General features: G+C 55.4%; 1 protein-coding gene across 1 annotated transcript in view; it reads right to left on the minus strand.

The window, feature by feature from the left end:
- The window catches only part of SDK1 (sidekick cell adhesion molecule 1), a gene marked incomplete at its 5' end in the record, with an annotated part of 840,176 nt that overhangs the window by 14,560 nt on the left and 809,305 nt on the right, over positions 1-16,311 (minus strand). Inside the window, 4 exons of the mRNA XM_081255449.1 lie at positions 2,020-2,149; positions 2,519-2,639; positions 5,126-5,263; positions 8,284-8,448. Of these exons, the coding sequence (XP_081111575.1) occupies positions 2,020-2,149; positions 2,519-2,639; positions 5,126-5,263; positions 8,284-8,448 (554 nt within the window). The remainder of the gene's footprint in view (positions 1-2,019; positions 2,150-2,518; positions 2,640-5,125; positions 5,264-8,283; positions 8,449-16,311) is intronic.

A 16,311-nucleotide genomic window follows, 5' to 3' on the forward strand; every position in this document is an offset into this window, starting at 1 on the left:
ACACACAAAAAGCCTCGTCAAGCCTTGGCTCTCTGATCTATTACGTGAGGATCTGAACAACCTCCTTGCAGGACGTACTGTGGATTCCACGTCCCTCTCCCCTCCTCCCTCCCTGCCTTCTTCCTCCACATGTGTACACGTGTATGTACTTAGGAATGCATGTACGTCTGCACATATGCATGTGTGTATATGCCTAGCTCAGTGGCTGTACGCATTTAATAATCCTCCATGCAAATCAGCTGAAATCTGAATCTCAAAACACCCGCATGTGTGAGAGGAGAAACAGACTGAATGCCTCCTATCAACCCATTCTGAGAATGCTTTCATGAACAGAGTCCAGAATTGATGAATCCAGTCCTGGCAGCACTGGGAATGGCCACAGGTGCCTGGGAGTTGGGCTGTGGGAGAGGGTGAGGGTGGGGGTCAGTAAGCTCTGGACACATTCGTGGGGTGGGGCTGTGTGTCCAGCCTCAGCACCTGCATGTGGAACGACCTTGGCCTCAGGCTTGTGGTGTGAACAAGGACGAGAACCGCTCTACCTCACAGGGCTGGTGTGAGCGTAGAACGAGCGTGCCCGGCCCAGAGCAGGCGCTCAGTCAGTGCTCAGCACGCGCGGAGCCGTGAAGCACGCAGCCCGCAGAGCTGATGCCCGGTCACTGTGAACACCATCCACGAGGCCTGACGGTCTAAGCGCAGCAGGCCCAGGAATCCAGGACACATCAAGGCAGGCGCTGGTGACTGTCTCTAATTGCTGACCCAGAACGTGCTGGACGGCGGACCTGCCCCTTCCCAACGTGCTGCTTTTGGTACAAGCTGCGGCGTCCTTATCAGGAGGAGGCAGGTCAGTGTCTGCAGCTTTTCACCTGAAAATCTAAAGCGCCTCAACTGTAGACAAATGTTCCTTCTGAACATGTGCAGTGCTGCTTGCTGTTTTCCCCGCGCCCATGGCTGCGGTACAGACGGGGAGGGGGGCCCGGCGTCCTTGTCAACAGAGCACGTGAGGCCGACAGAGCGAGCTGGTGCCACCCTGCCATCCCCCTGCTGTCCCGGTCCCACTGTGACCTCATACATAAGCCACAATTTAAAAGAAGCCATTTTTTTGAGCCTCAGGGCTCAATAAGGCCTAAATTCAGATCAGAATGAAGGTGAGAATTATTTTAGATTAAATATTGATTTAGAGTATGAATGCCAAGGGGTGGAGCGGGCCTGCGTGTCCATCAAAGAGCTTGGTGTATTTCATCCCTGTCAAGGCTCAGCACCTCTGAAACCAAGCAGTCTGGGACTGACCGGGCCCCAGCTCTCTACCGGCTGCTTCAACCGGTTTTGTTCATGAACGTGAGAGACTGACTGGGGCGCTTGTGGGGGAAGCGGAGCCCCTCCCGGGGACGCCGCCACGGCTGCCTCCAGGGAACGCCTCCCGCCCACCCCCGACGGAGGCCTCACCCAGGGCTCACTCAGCTCCACGGAGAGTGCCCAGGCGCGAAGGAGGCCTGGGACGGGCAGGGCAGAGTCCCGGGGGTCTCAGCTGGAGGCGGACAGCCCCTCGGGGCAGGGTCTCCCTGGTCTCCCTGGCCCCAGGGCTCCCGTCCTGCTCACCTGACCCTGTTAACTGACCCAGCGACGCTGTAACCAAAGTCCCCTCTTCAGCACAGGGAAGCAAGCAGGGAGGCAGGCGGGAGGGGAAGCCACCACCCGGGGCGGGGGTCCCCAGTGGTACCAGTTGGGCAGGCTTGGGGCCCCCCTTACCCAGCCGGGGTCTAGAGGCCACCAAGTTCCACGGTGACCTCCAGAAAACTCCGGGTCTCTTTCTGAAAACAAAATGGAACGAGGATGGTTTGCGGATCGGCGTCCACTTTGGGGGAGCGACTGACCTAGGAGCCAGCCTCGAGCCAGGGACCTGGGGGCCAGAGACGAGCGAGGACCCTCCTCGTCCGGGCAGGGGAGCCGCTTGTCCCCGGCTCTGCCTGCCCCGTGCGGTCGCAGGGCCCCTGGCGGGGGCCCCGCGTAACAGGCACCCACCTCAGACTCCGTCGCGTCCCCCGACTTCTCCTTGAGGGTCCCGCCCTCAGTCAGCGCGGAACCGTTGTACTTGTTGCAGATGTCCTCATCTGAGTAGTGTAGCCCGCCGGGGCTGGGCCGAGGCGGGGACCTGGGCGGGACGGGGACACCAGTTACCCCCCCACTGAGGCCTCCCGACCCACCCTCTGGCCTGCTTCGAAGCTGAGTGGGAGAAATCCGCCGCCTCCGGCACCATTTTGGCCCCCAATGCAAACAATTCGCAGTCCCCCTGCAGCTTCGCATGACGCCTGCCCCATCTGGGGCCAGGAGATCTCACGAGACCACGTCGCTGCACCTGAGACCTGCCCTCTTTTTCCAACTCTGGAAATGTCTTTAAAACATCCCTAACTCCCCACCCCCGGCTCGGCGCTACCCCACTGGGGGGCCCGTGGGCATGGGCCCGGCCGAGCGGGTCCTCAGGTGCAGGCAGCACGGGGGGCTGGAGCTGTTGCAGCCCTACCTGGTCCCGTTCTTCTTCGAGAAGGTGTTCTTCACGTTGAGGTGGCGGCTGCTGAGCTCCAAGGTGGCAAATCCCCCGTTGTCCAGGGTCACGGACTCCTCCATGTTGGAGATGCTCTTACCTAAAGCCGGGTGGGGAAACGAGCACAGATGCTTCAGTAAGTTGCTGCCCGATGGCCTGCTGGACGGAGCCCAGGGCCGGGCCGGCCTGCGTCAGCCAGCCAGGCAGGCAGAGTCAGGCTGCGGAGGAAGGCTGCATGTCAACCCTGCAGCAAAATGACGTTAGTATTTGGGTGTTTATTCTGCTTGACACCAAAATACAAGTACTTTGATCAGTATTTTATTAAAGAGTACTCAGAATACGTGAACTTTTTAAACCATTGAGGAAATTAAATATTCAATAGATTTCAAAATAAAAGGCTCACAGTCACAGAACAAAACAGTAAGTGGAGAGTAACTGTATAAGGGGTGATAACTAAAGGGTGCAGGGCTTCTTTCTGTGGTCATGAAAATGCTCCAAACCTGACTGTGGTGATGATGGTCACACGTGTCTGTGAATGTAACTGAAAACCACTTAAAACAAGTCTATAAATACATATCAAAACATATTCTAAAATACATTAGCCGGCCAAAGTTACAAGTAACCCGAGGACACGAAGAGGTCCTGGTGGCTCTGACCTCGTTTGGCATGAGAGTTGGTGTCCTCACAGCTGTCCCTCTGCTCAGGTTGGTCTACCCCCCTTTTCCCTCCCCCACCTTGGGAGCCCCTCCCCCAGCCATCTTCGTGACTTATCACTCACCCCCTCCTTCAGATCACAGCTCAAGGGTCGTGAGACCAGAGAGAACATTCGGACCCTGAAGTCTTCGCCCTGTGTTTTTTCTCTCCATGGTGCCGTCACCACGTCTGCATTTTTCCTGCGCTGGCTTGTTCCCTGCGGTCGTCTGTCTGTCTTCCTTAACAGACTATAAACTCTTGGAGCACAGACCCAGTTATGCTCACACAATTACGCTCTTAGTTACATCCCAGCCCCTGGGATGCTGCCCGAGCACACACCAGGGGCTCCATGTGTGTCTGTAAAATTCATCAGCCTTTCTAAACCACAAGGGTCCTCTCTGCTGGGGATCCCACAGCCCTCACCTCACCTTAATGTTTTCCTCGTGTGCAACGGGGAAAAGCCAGCAGAACACAGAGAGTGGTGAATGAAAGATGAAGCTGCTTGCGAGTAGGGATTTGGGTTGATGGGAGGAGAGCAGTTGGAGACTGTTATCAGAAGGGGACTGACGTCGTACAAGGCAGCATGAGCAGCAGGGTTAGAACAAGGCTGCAGCAGCAAAGGTTTAGGTCCTGTGTGTCTCCTGGGCATGCAGGGAAACGTTCTGGTAGACAAGTGTTTCTTTTCTTTTTTTCTCCCCCCTGGGCTTCAATGATGACGTTAAATTAATGCTCCAGGGGGAGGCTGAGTATCAGAAGCTGCAGGTCAGATCGGACTTTTCAGGTCTGTTTCCCAGATGGAGAAGAAAAGTGAAAGCGGGGAGATTTTCTCTGCGCCAGACCTAGGATTCTGTAATAGCATTAACTCAGTAAAATGACATGCCACTCCTACACTGTAAACCCGTAGGAATAAAAATCTGATTTACGAACACTTGTTAGAAGTGAATTTATACAGAAAAAAATAAATCCTTTCTTGGAGGGATGAATGGCTTAATATTACAAAAGCAAATGGCAGGCACTTTAGGTGCCCGGTTTTATGAACCCTTTTGGTGCCGTGACAATGGTGCGGGGGGCTGGGGTCGGGGGATCTGCGGGCCCCCGCTGCACAGAGGTATCAGAGTGTTCCCGGCACCCCGTGAGGTTCCCTCACGGACCTTCGCTCCTTATACTTCTCCACTAAGAACACCCACCATCCTGCCTTCTAGAAACATCCATTCATTAGGTTGCTCCTGACCTTCCTGTAAACGGAGTCACACTGTATGTGCCCTTTTGTGGTCGGCTTTGCCCAAGTTTGTCCATTTCTCTAATGATGGTGATTCCTTTAGCAACGGACGCTTACTAAGCACCTACCATACGCCACGCCAGGCTGTGCTGGGAACACCGGGGACCCGGCCCACAGAGGGCTCAGAGCTGCGACGCGGGACCTAAGGCAGGTACTCCCCCTGTGTTAGTGAGGAGGGCTGGGCCACAGACACGATTCTGTACCATCCCCGAGCCACACCGGATGCCTGAGACGTGCCCCACTCACTGTTCTCATGACACTGAAAAGTGCGATTTTCCATCTGTTTAACGCTTTCCACTTTCTAGTCATCACTTAACAAAATACTCCTGCATTTGAGCAACCGTGCAGATGAGGAAACAGACTCACAGAGGCCAAATGACCCAAAGGACACACGGCCCGCTTGAGGGCAGAGCTCGGACAGACTCTGGTGGCCGAGGTCCAGAGCGCCTGTTTCCCTGCACCCGCTGCCTCCGAAGGGGTGTCTGCGGTGCCTGTTTTATCGAATGAAATGGAATGTGGATGTGGGCACCCCGGATCCAGGAGGGAAGCCCCACACGTTTCAGCTCCACAGAGCTCCCCCGTGGGGAGACGGGGAAAGGCAGGCGCCGTCCCACCTGGGCCGCAGCTCCCGTACTTCTTGTTCTGGCCGTGCAGGACCAGGGTGAACACCACCAGCAGGATGACAAGCAGGCTGGACAGCGCCATCACCAGGAGGAACCACCACTGCTCGTAGAACGGGCTCTCCACCTGAGCTGAAGGGCGACACGGCACACGGACTCGGTCACGTGGGACAGAAGCTCAGTCCCTGCCGAGCGCGGGGGAGGGGAGGACTCGAGGGGCAGCCCCGGGCACGGGGAGGGCGAAACCCCTGCCTGGTCTGGGTTGTCACCGGCAGACCGACCCAGAGACAAGGCTCTGGTTCCACCGTCTCTTTTGGGCCCAGGGTCCTGTCACCCCCCCTACCCCCCGCTCCCACCCCAGAGACTTCACTGTCCTGGACCCTGGCCATCGTGCTTATATTCTCTCAATTTCATCTGCTTACAAATGTCGTCTGGGTTAAAGGGAGGGAGGAACAAAAGCGCCCGGGTTTGCTCGTCTCTCGCAGTGCCAGGGCTTCCCTCCCAGACAGCCCCCAAGTCCCCTGGCCACCTCCATCCCCGCTGCCACCCCCCTGGGCCACCACTGCCGCCCAGGCCACCGGAACCACTGCTCAACTGTGTCGCCTCTTCCCGTTGTGCTCAAACCCTTGACATCACAGAGAGCGTTCTCAGGTGGGAAGTCGGCCCCTCCTAAAAGGCCTCAGTGATGCCCCTACTGGCCTCGGGGTGTGGTCGGTCTAAGCCTGGGAACCCCGCGACCCGAGCCCTGCCCGTGCCGAGCGCCGGACCCTTCCACACCTGCCCAGAAACCTCTGCTCGCAACCTCCGGCTGGGTGGGCCTGCCTGACTACCTGTCGGCCTCCTCCGCTGCATCAGGGCCCCCAGCCCCGGAGGCTGGGCTGTGTTTTATTTATTTCGATCCTCCAGCAAAACTGAGCCGAACAACGGGCCCCCCTTAGATAACGTTTTCCCAGAACGAACAAAAAAGGTTTCACTTGAAAGTTGCTTTGAAGAAGGATCGTCTTCCTCATGTTTTATTCTGTTTACTAAGACGAGAAAAATGGGAATTGCTTCTCGGTAGGTGTCGGACGGCCCGGGGTCCCACTCGTGCCTTCCACGAGCTTCCCTGTTTCGGGGCGTCGGACGTGAGGGATGGAACAGGAAGCCCGTTACAGGTGGAGCCCAAGGTCTGGCTCCCAGGAGCAGAAACCCCCAGAAAAGACCTCTCCCTTATTGTAAATACCTCACTGGATGGATGCGAAGCGTGTGCACCCTGGGAACGAGGGGGGCGTCTGCTCTGGATCATGTAACAGCACAGGGAGGCCTGACAGATGACACCACTTTAAATCCAAAATACATGAGCTGGATTTCAGGCTGTACATTAGGCCTCCCATCGAATAAGGCCAACATGTCCAACCCAACCGCTGGGCCATGGCGCAGAGCGGGCCTGGGCAGAAAGGCCTGGGCTGGGCTACGGGACTCCGGCCCCGAGTCGGGCTCCCCACCCCCGGTCTGCACAGCGGGGCCTGAGGGGTGCCGGCAGGTGACGGCCTGCTGGCTTCTCGAAACCATGAGATGAGTGGACTGCTGACCAGCTGGCAGCCAAGGCCAGCGTGGGGATGCAACGGATTTCAGAGGAACGGTCCAGCCACGGTGCCCCATGACCTCAAGGGCCGGGATCCGCGTGCTTACGTAGGAACTAGCCTTTGCCACTGGCTCCGCGTGTGCGGAATTAAAAGCTCTGAGCATTTGGAATTGCTTTCTAATGATTTCTTGTTCATGGACCAAGGGAGGCATATCTTGAATTGCTGAACTGGGGTGATGGGTGCTGGGGGTTCCTTATTCTATTCTCTCTACTTTGGGGTGTGTTTACAGTTTTCTTAATAAAGATGAAGGAAGCGAGGAAAATTTGACTTTTCTACGTACTGTTCGTTAAACAAGCGAGTGGTGCCCGGGTCCATCCTGCAGCCCCTCTCACTGAGCGCCCCTGGGATTCACGTTGCTCCGAGACCAGGGGCCTGAGCGCCCAAGACGCTACCCTTCCTCCAGACTCACGACAGGGAAAGGATGAAGGATGCTTTCAATTTAAACAAGTGCAGTCAGCAGCTTGGACAAATGTGACTGCAGGCAAGGGAAACATATTTGTCTTGATGGGAAGGAAGGCTCTCGTGGCTTCTGGCCCGGACTTGGCCTGCTCCCTTCTCCAGATCACCTCCAGTGGCCAGCCCTCACTCAACCCCTCTACAGCCCGGCTCACAATCTTGGCTGCATGTAAGGACCGCTGCGGAGCTAAACAATCATCAAGCCCAGACCTGTGCCCCCAGAGATGCAGTTGCTGTCCAGGGTGGGGCCCTGCGTGGCTGTTTTCTAGGCATTCCCGAGGGGTGACCCTAAGGTGCAGGCGGGGTGGAGACCCGCTTCTCACGCGCGCCTGGGACCAGCCTCACCTGCCCTCCCCTCCCCACCAGCTGGTCCTCACCGGGCTCCTCACCTGCTACTTCCTCTGCCTCGTCCCAGGCTCTCCCTTCCCTGCAGCCGTCCCCCTGCACCCTTCAAGACCCAGACCCAGGCTCCCTCCTCTGGGAAGCCCTTCCTGATTTTCAGGCAGTCACTTTGACCCCCAGCTGTTACACCCCTTGCCACGTCACTGGTGAGCACAGTGTTTGTCTCCACTGACACTCGAGCTCTGGGAAAGGGAGCCTGGCCTCCCCCGTGTCTGCTGCTCCACCCAGAGCAGGGCGGGGGGCTGGCACCTCCCACTTCAGGCGCAGGGCTCGCCGGGGTCCCCGTCGGACACGACCACGTGTCAAGGGCTAACACACTCCCCGGTGGCTGCTGGGGGCGATCTTTGCTTTTCAAGACCGGCCCATGGCTCCATGATGAGGACGCGTCCCCTCGTGGAGGGTCTTGGGCTCCACTTTGCCTGGGAAGCCTCCTCCCCGGGGGGACCCCGCCCGGCTGGAGCTGGTGGCTCCAGCGCTCAGGGAGAGATGAGAATTCAGAACGGCTGGAGCACAGCGTGGTCGGGAGTGCGGAGCGCGCGGGGCCCGTGCCGTCCTCCCAGCTCCTCGGGAGGCGCGCGCCGGTCCTCCTTCCGTCACCGTGGCTCCAGGTCACCCTCCCTGCCCCCGAAGGAGGGGCATCGCCCCGGGATTCCTGGGCAGGGCTCCTACCTGACACGGCAGCGGGGGGGCTGCTGGGCTCCCCGTAGCCCACCTGGTTCACGGCCACCACCCGGAACTCGTAGGTCACTCCTTGCCTGAGCTTGTCCAGGCTGGCGGTGTAGGATGTGGCGCCCCGTGGAATGTCCTTCACAAACATGTCCCACAGGCCTTCATCTGCGGGGCAGAGAGAGCAGAGGTCAGGGCGCCTGCGCATGGATGCCCACCCTGCCCTCAGCTCCCTCCCCGGGGTACGGATGTGAGCCTGAGGCTGGGGGAGCTGTGGGGCCGGGGGCACAGGCGGGAGAGGGGCCTCCCCCTGGTGACTGGACTCCGCTAAGGCTGCAAGCTGGGCGGAAGCATTTTCCCCAGTGCTCTCCGGCCTCTGGTTTCTGACTGGATCTCACCTTCAGTGGAGGGTTCCGGCTGCCCACCGACCACCTCCTGCTGCGTGCCCCTAAGCCCACCTTTCAGGCTCACCGAGGACACCCGCTGGCCCAGTGGCGCCTGCGTGCACCAGCTGCTGACCTGAGTTCTCAGTCCCACTGCTTTCTAACTGGAAACGACAATCCAGCCGGCGGGTCAAAGAAAAAACTTTGAACGCCTCTTTTTTTTTTTTACATCTTTATTGGAGTATAGTTGCTTTACAGTGGTGTGTTAGTTTCTGCTTTATAACAAAGTGAATCAGTTATACATATACATACATCCCCACATCTCCTCCCTCTTGCGTCTCCCTCCCACCCTCCCTGTCCCACCCCTCCAGGTGTACACAGAGCACCGAGCCGATCTCCCCGTGCTCTGCGGCTGCTTCCCACTAGCCCTCTGTTTCCCGTGTGGTCGTGTGTGTACGTCCATGAACGAAGCCTCTCTTGCCAGCCGGCTGCCAGCCTTGCAGTCATGCTGTCACGCTGTCCCCACCGCCTGGGGCGGTCGCTGCAGTGTGCCCGGCGCAAGTTTCCATAATCGGTAACGGGTCGCGTGCTCTCGTGGGGTGAAGGCGCCGAGTGGCAACTGGCATGGGGGTGCACGTGCTCTGGGACAACCCTGCCGGGGCCTGGTTCCCTCACCTGGGGACCCTGCCTTAACCTGCCGAACCGAACTCCCCAAGTGCCGCCCTCGAGTCTGAGCATCCTTTGGAGGCGCTGCAGCATCAAACCTGCCCTAAGACCAGTAGCTATTTAATCTATGCCCAGGTGCTACCGAATACAGGTACACATTTTAAAAAATAGACTGAATTTTGAACAGACACCGACACATCTATGTTCATAGAGCATTATTCACAGTAGCCAGAAGGTGGAGGCAACGCAAATGTCCAACACAAGAATGGATAAAGAAAAGGGGGTCCATCCATACAATGAAATATGTTTCAGCCTTAAAAAGGAAGGAAACTCTGACACCTGCTACAACATGGGTGAACCCAAGGACAGGGTGCTCAGTGAGGTAAGTCAGAAACAAAAAGGATAAATACCGTATGATTCCACTTATAGGAGGTCCCTAGAGCAAATTCATAGAGACAGAAAGTAGCAGGGTGGGCGCCAGGGGGAGGGGGAGGGGGATAGGGGTTAGGGTTTGACGGCGACAGAGTTTCAGTTTGGGAAGATGGACAAGTTCTGGAGGTGGGTGGTGGTGATGGTTGTGCAACGACGTGGATATACTTAATGCTACTGAACTGTACACCTAAAAATGGTTAAAATGGTAAATTGTATGTTATGTATTTTACCACAATGAAAATACATATTGAATTTCTTTAAGTCCTGACATGTAGGAAAACATTAATAAAATTGAAATTAAAGCCAGAAAATCAGGTGCAGAGAGAAAGGAAGAAGCTAGACAGCCTTGGTGTGAAGACTGCCTCACCGCACATTAGCTGTGTGACCTTAGGGAGAGTACTTAACCTCTCTGTGCCTCATCTGTGAAACGGTGACAACAAAGGGCATCTACATCACAGGTGTGTTGCAAGGGTTAAACAAGTTAATACTGATAAAGTGCTTAGTAAGCAGTACACTCCGTGAGTGTTTGCAAAATAAAATATAAATCCAATCTCTAAGGAGGTCTTTCAGTAAAAAGTGGGCTCAGGGCCCAAAATGTTCATTTGAAATAGTGCTCCTTCATGAATTATAAATTCTTTTATAGGCACAGGTTTGTGATCTTTTAAAAACAGCAGGAGATCTGGAGAGGAATCTCCATGCACATTTGAATATGCATGCATATGTGCAGACAGCTTTACGGGGGGCGGGGGGTTATCTGGAAACCAACCTTATCACACACCTTGGAACACCAGATATGTTTGAGAGGGTCAACCCCACAGTAACCAGAAAGAGATCGCTAGTGTGTAAGTTGTATTTGTGTAGGGTTTCGAGTTTGCACCGATTAAGTCCTTGTAGTCACAGGTTAATGAAGGAATGGATGTGAATGAGACTTTCAAGGCATAAATCTCTGTACAGGCAAAAAGGGAGTAAGATGATGATTTATTTCTAAATATTCACATTTATAGTAGTTTCTCACCAAGTGACCCATTACCACTAATAATGTCCAAATGGCAAGTCATAGCTTAAGCCTTTCTTTTCCTTCTAAACATATTAAGGTTTACACTCATGATTGTCATATGTGATTTATTTCTGGTTTGGCAAGAATGCTCGGGGAATAACAGGCACGGAGGGGGCGTTTCCTCTGCACGAGCCACTCCCTCTGCCTGGCGTCCCTGTCCCCGTGTGGCGGCAGGCATCCTCCCCCTCCACCCCCTCTCACTCACCCACGCATTCGATCCACAAATACTGAAGTGCTCCCTCTTTGGTCAGGCCCTGTTCCAGCCAGCAGGGGATCAGGTGAGATTCCTGTTCTCAGTGAGCTGTTTATAAGTCTCTGGGGCAGGGGGGTGATGGAGGAAAATCAATAAGGTCGTCGCACCCTTTCAGATTCATCTTTTTGAGGCCAGCCTTGACCCACTCCTACACTCCAGGAAGAGACGGCAGCTTCTGCCCAGGGGCCTCCAGAACACTTCTTTACATTTACCTGTCTGTGTGCACCACTGGGCTCTTGAATTTTTCAGGAGTTCAATAAATATCAGTTGACATGATTCATCACCCCTTCCTTACTCCTTCCCTTCCCTTCCCTTTCCTCCTTCCATCCATCCCTCCATCTACCCATCCATCCATCATCCATCCATCCATGCATCTTTGTGCCCCCACAGCCTTTCACAGGGCCTGGCACAGGGAGCTTTCAGAAATAATAACCACCACCATTTTATTTAGCACTTACTATGAGCAAGTCACTGTGCCAAGGGCTTTAAGCATTGAATAAATTGTGCAATGTTTTCCCTCTAAAAAGACAGATAATTTTATGCTGTGAAAGAGACTGAAGGAAAAAATACAGACTCTTGTAAACTGGATACTGCTTAAAACCATTGAAATTAAGGGACCTAAGAGTGTGAAAGGCATTCCCAGACCATCTGCAGCAGGCTTGAACACTGCTGCAGTGGGTTCTCTGGATGTCTTTTACACTAATGTTTCTGTAATGCTTTCCTGCTACTGAAGAAAAAGAATTACTTCCCCTGCCTCTCCTGTCACCTAAACTCCACAGTTTATTTTAAGCAATCTGTCATAGCTCCAGGAATTATGTGAGGTTTCCATAAAAACATTTAAAAATACTGATACAGAATCTCAACACACGATTGACTTTACATTGAAAAACGCTGCGAGGGGAGGAGTCATACCAAGAGAATTTCCTTCTGAAGGAAGTTCGCACTTTCATTCTGCTTAATTCCGCCTTTCCAAAATTAGCACACTCAGCATGTTAGGCTCCACTTGTGATTCCCTGGGCTATTTATCCACACGCATATTCACACCGCGATCACGGTGGGCAGAAAACCCTGGCGGCTGCCGAGGCCTCCACTCTGTCTCTCCTCTGTGGATTGCTTTCCTCGCTTGTATTATGTTGTTAAATATCTCAATAAATCATTGATGGAGAAAAGTATGTCTACAAATTAGGGGGAAAAATAACATTAGAGAACTATTAAACATAATGAGATTTGTGCAACTGATTTTCCACACGCCAGGATAATCCCCGGGCCTGGATTTACATTCTCAATCAATACTTGAGGGGAGTGCGGGCCCTTGTGTTTTTCTGGGGATGCATTCAGCCGGCTGTCAGACCCCAGGCGAGGCCACCCCGCCGGGTGCTCAGCAGACCCCAGCCTGCTTTCCCTCCCCACTGGGGGCGCTCCTACCCCTACATCACCCTCGTGTGGGGAACTCGTGATTGGCCCGAGGAGGGCAGTCACTCGTTTCCCAAAGCCACATCTCTGGATGGCCAATGCCAGAGGCCTGAGGACCAGCCCTGCGGGCGGTGCCAGGACTTCGACCTTCCTGGGAGACACGTCGACCTTCAGGCCGGGGCCTCCTGATGTCTGTGGCGGGGTGTCCGTGGCATCTTGCCAGGCTTGGGTCCCCTTCTTGGACGCCCAGCACCTTCCTGGCCTCCCCTTACTGTGACACTGCTGGGAAGACGCCACCTCGAGGTATGAAGGCGGGGGAGCCGTGGAGAAATACACGTGGCAGAATGCGGCTCGATAAGCCGAACTCCGGTCACACACCTCCATCCCTGCCGGGCTCGGAAGGAAAGCTGCGTGAGGGTCCACACACGCACGTGCGCCCCACTGGCTGGTTTTCCTTTAAAGATATAAGCTCTCGGTCCTAGCTGCCCTATGGCAGCATTTGTTTACTAAAAAAGGAGAACGGCTAATACTGAATATCCTCCAGGATAGCAAGCGCCTCCAGTCCACACGGGTCGCTGCCCCGACCGCACTTGTTTCTGGCGCTTGGCGCGAGGCAGCTTCTCTCCTGCGGGGCCAGCACCTTGCCGCCCAGGCACATCTGCTCCCGGCCGTGCCCTTGTAACAGGGAAGCAGGGACACTGTCCTCCCGAATCCCAGGGTCTGCGCTCCACTTACCCTGCCGACGCCCAGAAGCGTATGTCTGTGGCAGGTTTCAAGGCAGACGCCAAGAAAGACGTTTGAGCTCGTGGACAACCCAGCAGGGTCTCCACGCTGAATGAAACTGTCATTCACGGCCCAAAGGTTCTGGTTCCACTAACTCACGTAACCAGCGCCATGACGTCGGCTTTGCAGCTCTGAGCCTGGTAGCTGCTTATGTCCTAAACGCTGCCATTTCTCTTGGTGTAACTGGGCTGGGTCGGAAATTGAGCTGAAACAGGTGGGGCTTACACCTGAGGCTAAATACATCTGATGATAAAATAATTGTATGTTATCCGATCCTCGTTGAAGGTAGGACACCAGTGAGATGAACGTCGAAATGCAAAGGATGGCCCAGGACCAGGACCCAGCCCAGAGAGAAACGGCTGCAGAGCCCGACAGGCTGTCAACTTGGGGTCGTGAAGGAGAGAAGAAGTGAACGCAGGCCAGGGACAGAGTCAGAACTGCAGCCGCAGCCCTCGGGCTGAGGACGCTGACTTGGCAACTTCCATGGATTTTAAACCTTCTGAAAAGCACTGATTGTTTTCCTTTGTTCCGTTGAAAAGTCCCGCGGGCAAAGATCAGAAGTGGACAAAAAGAGTGGGGAGGGGCCTGGGGGGCCCCAGGAGGACCGCAAGTGGGCAGGGAGGGGCCCATGGGGACAGGGGCCCATGGGGACAGGGGCCCTGCTCCATCTGACCCCCTCTCCTCTCTGGGCTAAATACATTACTCGTGAAAAGAGCAACACAATGTCTGCCTTGCGTTGGGTACATCCTAAATATGTATTTCACGGCTGCTGTGGAGAGGAAAATATATTTATAGTTCCTTTAGTGCCATTCTGGTCTATTGTGTAAATATGTAAATTAGGTTTCCTGATCTATACAGTAAAATGCCTCGGGACAATTTGTGTAAATAAATCATCTGCATATGCCCCTGCATAGTTTCCATCGCCTTCCTGGGAGCTTAGCAACACCAACTGGGAAGAAACCTTCGCCCAACCAGAGACACGCACCTTCGGCAAGGCTGTCCTGTGGCGTCTGGGGCCGCGTCCACACTCGCTGACCGCCCTTCTCCAGGAGTGAGGGGGGGTGTGTGTCCTAGTCCCACGTGAATGTCACCAGCTGCTGTTCAGTTCGGTGTTTTCATGTTAGGGCATCAGCAGAATTTGCAGGGGTTCAAGTGAAGATGCACAAGGCTGCAGGGCCACCTGCCCGGGCCGCTGGAGCCTGCTGGCCACCCTCCCCGCGCCAGCCAAGCGGACAAGCTCCATGCCTTCCAAGGGCAAGATGGAGATGAGGCCTGGTGGGGAGATGGCAGGCAGCCTGCGGCCCCCAGGGCCACCCAACAAAGTGGCTCAGTCTTTCCAGACGCCCGTGGTGACGGGAAGCCGGGTGGCCCCCTATTAAAAACTACCCCTCCTTGGGCTTCCCTGGTGGCGCAGTGGTTGAGAGTCCGCCTGCCGATGCAGGGGACACGGGTTCGTGCCCCTATCCCGGAAGATCCCACATGCCGCGCAGCGGCTGGGCCCGCGAGCCATGGCCGCGGAGCCTGTGTGTCCGGAGCCTGTGCTCCGCAACGGGAGAGGCCACAGCAGTGAGAGGCCCGCGTACAGCAAAAAAAAAAAAAAAAAAAAAAAAAAAAAAAAAAAAAAAAAAAAAAAAAAAAAAAACTACCCCTCCAGGGCCCAGCACCACTACCAGGCTCCCTTCAGACACCACTGCCCTGCCTGGAGAGGGTGTCGCCAAGGAGCTTCGGGGCGAGAGTGAGATGCTGCAGCATTTACTGTTCTGTGTCATGAGGCCTGTACTAGATGACAGCTGAGATCCAAAGCCCAGGGTACTGGCAAGGTGTTTAAATACGGACAATCCGTAAATGCTTTTCATCTGACTCCAAGCAGCTGCAGGCCTCCGTTAAGGGGGGAGGGCGGCGGGGAGAGGGCGTCTCCCTCAACTTTCAGTGGCTGGACGGTGAGGCCGGCAGCCTGCTCTGGCCCAGTCGAAATCGCTGGCAACCTGCTTTGCAATGTTGAGAAAGTGAAGCAGAATCTTCGGGGCTCGCTGAAAACGACAGCGTCCTCCAGGTCAGTTTCCTGGCGTGTCTTGGTCCCCGTGGGTCAGCTTCCAGCTTCTGGTAGTGACCCGGGGAGCCAGACCGCCAGCTGCCGGCAGAGGACTCGTGTCTGGGTGAGGCCCTCGGGTGTGGGGTGACGTCCCTTCCAGACTCCCTGAAGCTGCACTTGTAACCACCAAGCACCCCGTTTCCTGCATCACAGCAGATGGATGAGCAGTCACAGCGCAAGGGGAAATGAACCAGCTCCCCAGGGAGCCTGAGAACCCACCCTCCCCACCCTGGGGCGGCCTCGGGTGCTCACTAGGGCTAAGATCCCAGGCCCGCGTGCCTGCGTCTGGCTGGTGGGGAGTTCCGTTCCCCGCAGGCCGATCACTGACACGAAGGTGCTCGTTTCAGAGAGACGGTGCACCTGACTGACCAGGGGGAGGCGACCATCCGTGGAGATTTTAAAAAAAAATTTAAGCTAAGCTTTTTATTTTGAGATAATTGTAGGTTCCCATGCAGCTATGGGAAATAGCACAGGCATCCCACGTGTCCTTTATCCAGTGTTCCAACCCCCCGTTCCCCCGCAAGGGGGTCATGCTGGGAAACTACAGTACAGCTCAGCCGGGAAACTGATGTTGACACAGTCCTGACGGGACCCTTTGCTGCGATGCTTGCACCTGGACACGTCTCTCCTCGAGAAACAAAAACCAAAGAAACTGTACGAGACTAAAAATCACTACGTGCATGCCCAGTTGGGACAAATTCTGGACCCAAAAGATACAGAGACCCGAAAACCCAACGGCCACTTCTGAAGAGACTGGAGCAAAAGCAGGGGGTTGGGAGCAAAAGCAGGGTACTGAGCATGCCCCCTGCAAACAACACCACCTAAGAGGTGGGCAAAACACCTAAGCCTCCCCTCTGGCCCGACTCCTGGATACACCCCTACCCTCACCCCATGTAAGGAACAAGCTCACTCCACCCCCTGCCCCGCCCCCGTCAGGGAGTGAGCAAGCAAG

Source organism: Mesoplodon bidens, assembly GCF_964165515.1.
Source record: "Mesoplodon bidens genome assembly, chromosome: 15".
Taxonomy (NCBI): Eukaryota; Metazoa; Chordata; class Mammalia; order Artiodactyla; family Ziphiidae; genus Mesoplodon; species Mesoplodon bidens.